This window comes from Lactuca saligna, chromosome 8 (assembly GCF_052625555.1).
Source record: "Lactuca saligna cultivar CGN05327 chromosome 8, ASM5262555v1, whole genome shotgun sequence".
NCBI classification, from domain to species: Eukaryota; Viridiplantae; Streptophyta; class Magnoliopsida; order Asterales; family Asteraceae; genus Lactuca; species Lactuca saligna.
In genome coordinates, this window is record NC_136424.1 from 86,109,746 (window position 1) to 86,122,050 (window position 12,305).

The following is a 12,305-nucleotide window of genomic DNA, read 5'->3' on the forward strand; positions in this document are numbered from 1 at the left end:
GATCTAAAGGGCCCACATACATCGGTATGTATGAGATCCAATAAATCCTCACCCCTCTCACAAGTGCTAGTGAAGGGTGAATGATGTTTCTTGCCATATCTGGCGAGTAGCAACAATTATCTAAATCTAAACCTAATCCATTACTAAGCACTAAAGAATACACTCCAATCTTGGTGACAGGAGACGATCTTCTGTTTCCCATGATTAGATTTATTCTTCCAAGCTCCACATCCCTATTTCTTCCTAGTCCCTGCAAATCAGAACAAATGTGGCAACCACATCCTGTATCAAGAACCCAAGAAATAGCATGAGATGAATCATTAGATTTAATTGTGTATATACCTGCAAAAGACGGCTTGATCTTTCCATCCTTGATGGCTTGCAGATATTTCGAGCAGCTTCTCTTCCAATGCCCTATTTTGTGGCAATGATGGCACTCTACCTCCTTTGGGTTAGGGTTGGGCTTAGCAGGATCAACCTTGGTCCCACTAGAAGAGGAACCATCTTGGGAATTTCCCTTACAGTGGTTCTTTGACGGAGCCTTCCTCTTCTTTCCCCTTCCCTGCCCAATAGCCAAAACAGGAGCAACGGGTGGATTGGGAGTTGGTGCAACAGACTTGTCCTTGAGGTTGCTCTCAGTAGTCCTTAGGAGCCCTTGGAGTTTGCTTAGGGTGACCTCTTCCTTGTTCATGTGGTAGGTCATCCTAAACTGGTTGTAGCATGAGGGCAAGGAGTGAAGAACAATGTCAATAGCCAAATCTTCCCCAAAGTTCACATTCAACTTGCGAAGACGATCAACATACCTTTGCATCTTTTGCAAGTGCACGGTTAGATACTCTCCACTTCCCATTTTAGTAGTGATCATATTCATTATGATCTCATAGCGCTCTTGCCTCGCGCTTTGGTGATATCTCTCCATCAAGTCTATATGCATCTCATAAGGATACATATCCTCATAGGACTTTTGGAATTCGGAGTTCATTGTGGCTATCATGATACAATGGAATTTCGTTGCATCACGTTCATGTGTCTCAAAGACAGCCATTTCTTCGGGAGTAGCAGTTTCTGGATTGATCTTCTCGAGCTTCTCATCGAGAACATACTCTTTGTCATCGTAACACGCGATCGTGCGAATGTATCTTATCCATTCGCTAAAGTTCGATCCATCGAAAGTCACTTTTTGACAAAGACTCATTAACGTGAATGAGTTAGCAGCAACATTGTTTGCGTTCGACGTCTTCAAATAGAAAGGACAAAGTTTGATTAGTATTGAATCCCTAATTAAACACCCAAAATGAAAAATTAGGGCTAGGACCCAACAACATTATTTACATATTAGAAAAGGGATGCAGTAATCCAACATGCAAATAATTTGGAGGTAAGTGAATGACGATTCACTAATTCTTCACCATGAAAAACATAAGCTTAATTTTTAAATGTATTGAGAATTCCTAGATTTCTTTGGAGATTCATTGAACTTTTCAATGGCATGTTTAAATCTCAATATGCCCCTCTCGTTTGTGACTGGGATACCGAGGATCACCAAGTGGGTGTGAATAACCATGCTAATCTACACGGTGCCTTCATTGTTACAATCACATATTCGATGTGCCGGTAAACCACGCACGCTCCATCTAACTATGATAAACAATGAATCACCCTTTGCCACCTTTGCTTAGAACCAATTAGTGTGCCGGTAAACCACACACGCTCCGCTAACTACTTAGCAAGGGTGCAAAGTGTAATTTCATGGGATTGCATCAATTCACTTTTGCCTAAAGTAACTAGGATTGAGAATTTGGAAAAAACATGTAGTTACTTTATATTTTAACATTATACTTTTAATGAGAAGAGAGAGTTGCCCTATCCTACCCGTTCGGCTAACGACCCTCCACCAGTCAAGCAAGCGGTGGGTGTGAGTGTACACCCATTAAGCGCCATTTTATAGACAGCAACCTTATACCCACCTTATAGACCGACTTCGTGAATAAGGCTTACTAACGGTAAGATTAGCATTTTAATTATACTTATATATATTCATTAAGCTTTAATAATATAATAGTATAGGGTTGAATTTTAAACTTGTAAAACTCTAGGGGTTGAAATTTAAATTCTTCTAATTTAAATCTCAAAACTTCGGGACAAATTTGAACTTTTCAAAACTAGAGGGATCAAATAACACATAATTCAAATAACTAATTTCATAATTATCTATATTTGATCTAATCCAATTTTAGTTATTAGATAATTACCAAATAATTTTAAATAGTCAATATTTATCATATAAATAACCAATATTCAAAAGATTTGAAATTATCTATTGTTATGTCAAGGATAATCATAAAATTTAGTCAAAATTCGGATTTTAACATAACAAAACGATTTAGGTATCAAATCCAAGACAAAACAGCAACAAAATCCCGAAATATCCTCTGCCTGACGCTTGGACTCGCCGAGTCAGCTTTGGACTCGCCGAGTCCAGACACTGACTCGCTGAGTTGGGTCGGGCAGAGGCAGTAGCGAATCTAGGATTAAAATTCACAGGTGTCCCAATCAAAATGGGATACTCAATTAATGAGTTAAATTTTATTTTTTTCATTGTGTCGGATTGTTAATAATACAATCTAAACAAAATATAGTATTAATTTTAATACCAAAGATCAACTGTAGTCTTAAAAATACTACTATATATCTTACAATTGTTTGTGACAAGATTTCATATTTGTAAAATAATCTTTAAGTGCATCATTGCTAATGCTATCCAACACATTTAAGATATTACTATAAATTACAATTTATAAACAGAACAAAACTGTTAAAATTAAAAGGAATAAACTCTACAATTTAAGTGCAGCAAAATAAACTTATAAAATCAATTATTAATCAAAGCATCTTGAATTTAAAAGTACTACCAAATGAAGAGTTTAAGAGTTTAGCGGCAGCAAAGTTAAACTAACAAAAACAAAATTTAAAAATACTACCAAATGAAATATAATTGCTACTTATTACCTATTCCCTATTAGTCAGCCAACACTTTATGACCATACTCCAAACTCTGGTCCTAACTTCCTTTTACATATTTTATTCTTGACTTCCCTTCCTTTATTCAATATACACGACACACAATAAAATACATAATAAATAGATTTCTCCATGGCTTTTCCTTAATATCACCAGATTATTAAGAAGAAAAAACTAACCTTGTTTTCTTCAAGCTATCGTTTAACGGTGTGGTGGACGAGTGACGACAAAGATAAGCAAACTCGAGGACAGATGTGGTAGAGCCGAAGAAGAGGCCGACATTGGCAGAATGTAGCGAAGGTGACCGAAGATCCGGAGAGCCGTAGTAGAGTCGTGAAGATCGTAGGTATCCAAGAAATCAAAGATAAGTCGAAAATCAGTAGTTTATTGGATGAAAATCAGTGTTTTGGTAAAAAAAATATTAGGGTTTTTGGTTTCTCCTTATCTTCTCCTATTTTTTCTCACTTTTTATGCTGTAATTTTGTATTATATGGTATATATTAAATTGTCGCTTGGTTATTAATTTTTCTACTAAAAAATCAAAGGGACAAGCGTGTCCCTATAAAAATTTAAAGGGTGTCCTTTTAAAATAAACTACATACTCTGTAGAAAAATTTTCAATGTAAGGGGTGTCCAAGAACACCCTTTGTATTAAGGTAGCATCGCCCCTAGGCAGAGGCCAAGAAAAACGATTTTCAGCAAGCAAAGCAGTTAAGCCTAATATTCAATTGAAACCAATCAAGACTCTGATACCATTGATGGGTTTGAGCCATAAGAACTTTCCTATGTGCACATGCAAACCCTAATGCTTGGATCTAGGTTTCTCTAATTGAACATGCTTTGTATCCAAGACTTTGAATCATAGATCTAGTGTAAACAAACAGTTCATAACATATGAAATCAGATCTAGAAGAATACCTTGAGTTACTTGCTTGAAAACTTCTTTTCCTTGGAGCTTAGAGTCACAATTATCACTCTTCTAATGGCTTACAAACACCTACTAGCAAGAAGATGATTTGAGAGAGGGAGAGAGGTGAGAAATCGACTCTAGGGTTTCCTCATGCATTGAGTGGCTGATTTCTCCAACCCTAAGGGTCTATTTATACTATGAGCTCTTAGGGTTTTACCTTAAACCCTAATTGGATAACTTAGCCTCAAAGCAATCCAAAGATCCTTCTAGATAAGGCCTTGGACGATTTCTAGGATATCCATATCCTTAAAATCGTCCCTTCCCATATCCATAAGGATTCATAGCCTAAAACACAACTATCACACATTTGACAGTTTATGCCCCTTTATTCAATTAATCTCTTTAAGTCACCAAATTAATTACTAATTAATTTATGACTTATATCAATCAAATAATATTATTATTCCTTTAACATATTATTCTTATAATACATTAATAATAATATCTCTTCTCTCTATATAAATCACATTGTCAAATTGCTATGGTGAAGGCAACCCAAAAGGACCATGCACAACCGAGTCAAGTACTTACCAAATATAGTTACAGCCTTAGACACTAATCCAACAATTTGTTGTATGCATTTTCCATTAAGGTCTATGATTAACATTCCATCTTTACTCGCCCGAAGAAGTTGTTCTAGGCTGTGGTTTATGGTTCCAATACAAATGGATGAAAAATTCTTAGGATAAAAACAAGACTAACTCCAACCATGTTGACTGACCTTGACCAGGTTCTGTGGCTCTAATCCTTCTTTATATTTTTAGTTTAGTTTATCCCGAGTTCATTCTAGCATTGTCTTAGGTAAGGACAAGTAAGGTTTAAGCATGGAGTGATTTGATAGGTTTATTATATTTACTTCTTTTTCTAGTTTTTTCTAGCATATTTCATCTCATTTTAATTAATCATCATGCTATTTTCACTTTTTTTTATTTTATATTTATATCGGGTACTTTCTAGTTTCCTTGATTATAATTGCAGATTTATTGAGGATCATAAAAAGCAGAGTGATCGTGGGAATGCGGGATTGTACTAAACCTGAGGATTACGGTATGCTTGTGGATTTGAAAATGTGATGGATTGAGCTCGTGAATTATTGAAGAAGATGTTGGGTTTTGAAAGCAAAGTAGGATATAGATTAATGAAGATTTAAAGATATGGACTAGTGTTGAGTAATTAGAAGAAGATGAATTAAGCCAACTTTGAGATTCTAATGATTATTTAACGAAATGTTCAAGTTCCAATGTCAATCATCTCTTTCTCATTGATTTGAATCAAAACTCTTTGCTTGTTTACTTGTAATTTCCAAACCTCACTGTAATCTTAGTGTAACTTTAGTTTCTTTAAAACACCAAAAGTTTAAAACACTCATTTTACTTTTATTTCTATTTCGCAAGTATTTGTACACAAAGATTTTCATAGAGTTATAAATTGAACCAATCTCTGTGGATACGGTCACTTTACCATTATACACTATTTTAGTATAAAAGATTTAGGGTATTTATTTTGTTGGCCTCGACAACCGCCATGTGTCTATTTTTTTCTACTTCGCTTCTTTATAGTTTTTATGATCTTATAAGTTAATGTAATGTGTTGTTTCTTCATAAGTTCAGCTTCAATGTTGGAGTATATTAGATGATTATGATTTTGCATCTTGGTGTTATGCAATGAATTTGATTTTGAATATGATTTTTCGGATAATGGACTTAAATTACTAAAATGTTGTTAATTGTGAAACACTTAAGATAAAGAATAAACCAAAAATCGTTTGGGATAACAACACTTCGATGAAGTATACCAAATTGTGATTGATTGAGCTAGAAAAAGGGCATAGACCCAGTACTCATTTCTGTAAGATTAGGTGGACGAATTTAGAGAAAGGCATGTAGGAAGAAACATGGAAAGTCTTTGCTCTAAAACAAATTAAAAACAAATGGGACAACTTAAAAACATATTGGAAGCTTTATAACCCCTTAATGAGGCTAGAAACTGCAATCGGCATGACAAGAAGCTTATTAGAAGCATCTCCGGAGTGGTTGGAGGAGAAAATAAATGTAAGATTTACATATCTTTTTAGTGAAATATATGAATTAAATGTCATTGTTTATCTTGTAGGTTAACAAAGACTTCGCCAAATTTAAGGACATAGATTTGTCCATATATGACTCATTATGCTCCTTTTGTTTCGAGATTTTATTGTTGGAGATCAAACTATAACTTTGTTACAATTTCTAAACATCAATCCGAACGAGTCAACGTATAGAAAATATGGAGGGCAAATGAAATAGTGAGGAAATCAGTTTAGGTAATGATGAGCCTACTCTTCCAAGTTTTCCTCAAACTAATTGGAAGTAAAAGGAAAAAGACGAAGGATATTGCCAACAACCGTTCAAACCAATACTAAAATTTAATCTCTTGAGGAAAAGTCAGACGTCAATAAAAAGACAGGAAGGAGTTGGTGCCTTTTGAAGATATATACTTAAATAGGAGGGTATGAATGCTTAAAATTAGGATACCTTAGCAAGTTATGTCATTGAATCCATCTCCTTTTTATTGTGTTTGTTGTACAGTATTTATTGCATTTAATGTTTTTGAGTCCTGTTTATTTCTATTCTCCATTGTAATTTAATGCGTTTGAATTCTCCTTTGTATTTCTAACATTTCATGGTCTTCTTGGATTGATACTCTTACGCTTGTCCATAGAACATTACAAATTGATGTGATACCTTATCCTCGTCTTGTTGGCACTTACCAATTACTCATCAAAATATTTAATTTGTTGTGAATAAATATTAGCATAATCAAGTGTACCCCAACTGAACTGCAATGTCATTCTTAAAACCAAGTGCTTCAGTATTTAGAGGATAAAACTCGATATGGGTTGTTTATTAAACGTTGTTCAAGACTAGAGACTTGAATTTAGCAAAGAGTCTATTGACTTATCCTAAATGATTTTTGTAACTTCATCTTAGTTCCACTCAACTTTGTTGTAATCATAGAATCCTACTTTATCGGTGACTCTGGCTATTATGCATAAACATATATAAACCATGAGATTCTTCTTCAAGAAAAGTAATACTCCTATAATTGAATCAAAGAACTAATCAATATTTGTTGCAAAAAGAAGCTCCAAAAAAGGTCACATTGTGATAAAAACTAAGATCCCACGCTTACATAAAATTCCAAAATTGCTTTTCAAAAGATCATTGTCTACACAGCTGTCAAACACAGCAAAGATACATCATACATGCCAACCAATCGCTTTAAAAATAAATAGCCAAACACCATAATCATTTACTCTTTTTAATCTTTGGGAATTTCCTAAATAATATTGTACATCATGCAGTACTTGACTTGTACCAAAAAAGTCAAATACACACAGAACAGAATAATTCATCTGAACATGAATCATGGTCTTAGATTAAGGTACTATTTTGTACTTGTAGCCTATAGAATAAAGTAACAATAGCACAAATAATCATGTTTCATCATTATAAAAGAAGGTAACTGCTATTTACAAATTCATAGCCATTCACAAAAAGTTCTATATAATGATTACGCATGATATTGGAAACAATTATAATATCCTAGAATAAAACCATGTTCATTTGCACATGGGTCCATCAACTTATGAGATTTATCTTATCTTTGTCTGTTTCCATACTAGAACAAAAAAACCACCAACTTGCTAAAACAAATATATTCTGATGGGTGTGCTATTTTTGTCCCATTATTTTTATATTTTTTATTATCACACAGACAAAAACACAACACAGTAATGAAGATTCTCTCCTACTTAAAGAAACATTTGATAAAAATTACTGCCAATCCAAGATATTTATCCAATAATATCGCCAAAGATGATACTCATAATCTACTACTAATAACAATCAAATAAAAAAACACAACCTAAATAAAACACAGACCATGAAATTTGAAATTTAAGAAAGGACTACAGAAGCACAAGATATACAAAAACATTGTTCCAAGATAGTTGCATGCATCTTACCAGGAATTGAAGAAAGGAATGGCTTTTTTTGATTATAGAGCAACCTTCTCTGGAATTGACGATTCCATTCCGTTGTTGATCATCTCATAGCATGCAGTCAGTTCTGGCTGGCAATCTTCTAAAGAAGTTGAGAGGGACAGAAGGAAGCTTCTGGCGAAACCTCGGGTGTCTCAACACATAGAATCCAGTCAGAAGTGCCACAACTTGGAAAGGTGTGACATAAAGAACAATAGCAGCAATCAAACAGAAAATCACAAACAAAGCAGTTGCTCTGGGATCTCGCCAGCTCAGCAAAGACTGAAGCCTCTCTCCTTGTGTTGCCAAGTCACCAACAACCGTCTGAATCCTTCCAGAAATACTCCTTAATCGGTCATATCTCATTCTGATGATGTCAGCAGGGCGAGAAGTTGGAAAGGTGTCGAATTCTTCATCAAGTTCATCAGGGTGTGCATTGTCAGCACAAGAAAGACGGGTGTCCATGTGGGGTGGGTTCTTTGGTCTCCATCTATAGTACCAAACTCCAATCAGAAAAAGATAGAGGAAAATAGTAGGGAGAATAAGCTCAGGGTATAAAACCAAAATCAAGAAAAGGATGTGAATCAAGACGGTTGTGATCGGATTCTTCCAGTTACAAATCTGGTCAAACCATTTTCCAACTGCAATCAAACCACTTAAAACACCCATGATTCTGAAGAAATTAGCTTTACTTCTTCTCATGCTCCACATGTGGGACCCCACATCCAGCATATACTCCACCACCTCTTTTCTCAATGGCGGCTCAGCCCGGGACAACCGCATGGAAACAATCTGAGTCGCCTGGTGCCTTAAACTATCGAGTTGACTCACTGTCAACGGATGGATGTAGTGCATTTTGGGTAACAAAGGCTGTGAGTACATATGCATCATGTTTAGCAATGAAGAACATGTAAACCTCACAGCTAAATGAATCTCACCCATTTTTTTAACTCCAGATGGATGTAAAACAAGAAGAGGGTATGAATGGGTGTAGACGCGATCTGTTTCGAGAGTGGAAAGACGGATTCTGACTTTCCCGATTCTTGAATCGCGGGCCCCACCCCCACCACCTTTATCGCCGCCTTGGAGATGACAGTTGTCGAATACACCGATTGTTATAACAGTACACGGATCGAAAACTTCCCATGTGTATTGTTCGTTCCATTTAGGGGTAAAACTGTCAATTATTGTTCTTGTTCTGACCCATTTTGTCCCGTATTTGGCGACACAATACGCGTCTGTTGTTGCACGTCCGTCTTTTGTTTTCATTGGTGATAATCCCTGAGCACTCAAGACTCCAACTTCAAGAACACCGATGCTGTTCTTCCATAATTGTTTAGCTGTTGGCCTAAGATCACTGCTGTAGTGAGTAGATTCATCAAGAACATGATAACCACCTTCCAAGCAGATTCTCATATGAAGCCTGCTAGCAAATTTCACTTCTTTTTTCTTTTCACCATCGATTATAACATGCTTTTCAAGATTAAACCATCTTGTGTTGATAGCTTTGTGGTCTAGCCTTCGATCCACATACTGTAGAGGAATTGCACACATTCCAAGGATTTCATCTTTATTGGGTGCGAGTCTATCTTCCACACTTAAAACCAAGTGTTCTTCAAATGGTTCTGCAGCTACAAACATCAAGTCTTCATTCCACATTGGATTGATGGACTTGCTCATGGAGATTCGAGTCCTTAAAACTTGATGACCAAGTGCAGCTTTCACAAAAACTTCAGGGAATCTAGTTCTGTCACTTGGTATTAAGTCTTGGGCTTCAATCACATTGACTCTGAGATACCATAGCTTAGGTGAAAGATACACTTTTGAACGGATGTTAGCAAGAGCATCAGCTCCACCAACAGAAGCAGCATCTGAATGCCATGCTTCAGGGAAAGCTTCATCAGCTTGAGTACCCCACCATACTGCTAACATAAGCTCTCCTTTCAGCTTGTTTGATTTCCTGTCTTCTAATCTATACCATTGAGGAGCTAGAGGACTATCTGGTGGAACTCTTTTTGGAACCTCAGTAAGATCAAATAGAACCCACCCCATGAAATCATCCTTCACAAAGTCTTTATCTTTTACAGTGACTTCAAGCATTGTGGCTTGAATCCTCTCTCTGGAGAAGGCAAACACTTGGTTCCATTCAGGGTTAGATTTCTTTTCAAAATGACGAGTTGTACCCTTATAGTTTCCAAGACGAACTTCAGCATAAGGGTCACAACTACCGGTAACATCTTTTGAAGGTAAATCCCTAGCTTTCACCACACGGACATACAGGTATTGCATTTGTTCCACAAGGTCATAAGTGCTGGTGAGCTTATCTCCGGTGACCTTTCCTCCACCCAGGTGGGGTTTGGTCTCCTTGAGTGAGAAATCATCGTGCGGAGGAGGTCTGTGCATCATCTGGATTTCGTCACAGCTGAAAAGATGAACAAAATTGTTGATATGAAGTGTTCAGAACCTTAAAAAAAGAGCTTACATTATGGAACTGAAGGAAAATAATTGTTTATTACATGTTTATACTATTGATGGAGCTAAGATTATCATAAATAAAAGAGGAAAATCGTTTAAACATATAATCAATAATTAACACCTGGTAACTTTAAAAAAGTAGAGTTGAAGGCTTCAGATCTAAGTGATTCCGACCTGCAAAAAAGGTAAAGAAAACAAATCAAAACCCTAGTTTAGACACACTGATAAGGGAAAAAAGGCATCGACAGAGTACTAAATTTTCAGCAATATACTCAAACTACTTCAAAGGAAAAACATGCTCAAAAATTATCTAGAACTATAAAATAAACAGACAAATTCATGGCTGAAAATGAAGTTTGGTAGAGTAAAAGGTAATTTTAAAAAAATGTCGAATCACAATCAAGAGAAACCCTAGAATCACATTAATGCATGAATATTCATCAAATGCTGTACGTTCGGATATAGATACATTCTTGGAGGAATATGCTAAGGAATGTGTATATACCTTACTAAGAGCGATAATGAAAGAGAGATCTCATGGGAGATCTGTATGGATTCGCGATAGCATTATTGGGCTGTTACAAGAAGAAATTAATGGAGTTGCTTTTTTAATCGTCTGGGATCAGATTCATAAGAATATAGAGGATTTGAGACGAAAAAGGTGTTATGGTAACAGGGGTTTTAGAGAGAGAAAGAGGGTTTTAGAGAGAGAAAAGCGGAGGAGGTGGTGATGAGTATGTGAGTATGTCTGTGTATTGCTGTCTCTTTAAGGAAGAGTGCAACAACAATTTAACTTTGGATAAACTGCATCTTCACCCCTAATGTTATGACTAGTATTCATAGCCACCCCTTCACATCATAAATATTTGCACATGGAAAGATTTATCATTTTTATCATAGAAATCAATTATTATAGTATACGACGTATTTAATTAATATAGTAACCGTTTATATAAGTCGATATTCACTTTAACATGGTTTCATTTAGGATAGGCTTTAAACTAAATGAATACTCGTATAAAGTTATGAGAAGAAGACTTAGTTGTAGAATATAAAATAATTAGTAACATTGAGAATTTGATTTAGAGTTTTTATTAAAATTTTAATTTTGTAAAAGTTTGTTTGGATATATATTTATTAACTTGAAAGATAAAAGATAGAATCTTAATTCATTGAAATTTAAAAGGATATAACCGAAATATTGTACATATAATTACATGTTTATTAAAGTTGGCTATGATCTCCTCATATGACTACACATTCATTTTAGAGCTTAGGGTTGTTCACTGTTTGGATAAAACCGAATTATCCAATTGGACAATTTAGATTGAACTATTTTGTTCGGATATTTGGATTTTTGGATTGATTTTCAACAAAACCGAATTATTAGTTTGGATTTTGGATTGGTTTGGTTTATAAAATAAGAACTGAATAGTCCAAAAAAATGAATAAACATTTATTATTTATTTATTTATAATATATATCTATAGTTATTTAATAATTTTGTAATTTATTTTTTCAAATAGATTCAAAACGTTTCACCCAATAAAAAAACATTAATATGCATTTTCTCTCAGAAAATTTCTATCTATAAAATATTTAACTATAATATATATTCTTAGTAGTTGTTTATAACTTTTAAATAACAACTGAATAATTTATTTTTTGCTTCTTGTGTAATGTTGGGTAATATATAATTATATATCGTTTTAAAATGTCTCGTTTTTTGAAAACCAAATTATAAAAACCGATCCAACCGAATTATAATTGGATTGGATCGGATCGGATCGGATTTGAATCTAGTTTGGACTGTTTGGA

At 34.8% G+C, this 12,305-nt stretch overlaps 1 protein-coding gene across 2 annotated transcripts; it reads right to left on the reverse strand.

The window, feature by feature from the left end:
* Positions 1–7,781: 7,781 nt before the first annotated feature.
* On the reverse strand, positions 7,782–11,234 carry LOC145012656 (FT-interacting protein 3). Of its 2 annotated transcripts, XM_078971451.1 has the most exons (3): positions 10,993–11,234; positions 10,609–10,661; positions 7,782–10,434 (listed from the first exon to the last, which is right to left on the reverse strand). In XM_078971451.1, the coding sequence occupies exon 3, from the start codon at positions 10,416–10,418 to the stop codon at positions 8,082–8,084; it is 2,337 nt and encodes a 778-aa protein (XP_078827577.1). In that variant the 5' UTR covers positions 10,419–10,434; positions 10,609–10,661; positions 10,993–11,234; the 3' UTR covers positions 7,782–8,081. The 2 variants fall into 2 exon arrangements, with proteins under 2 accessions (XP_078827577.1, XP_078827578.1); XM_078971452.1 differs by lacking the exon at positions 10,609–10,661.
* Positions 11,235–12,305: the final 1,071 nt, after the last annotated feature.

Bases quoted from the DNA above. Each gene is read 5' to 3' on its own strand.
- LOC145012656 (XM_078971452.1), bottom strand. From the start codon at position 10,418: ATGATGCACAGACCTCCTCCGCACGATGATTTCTCACTCAAGGAGACC.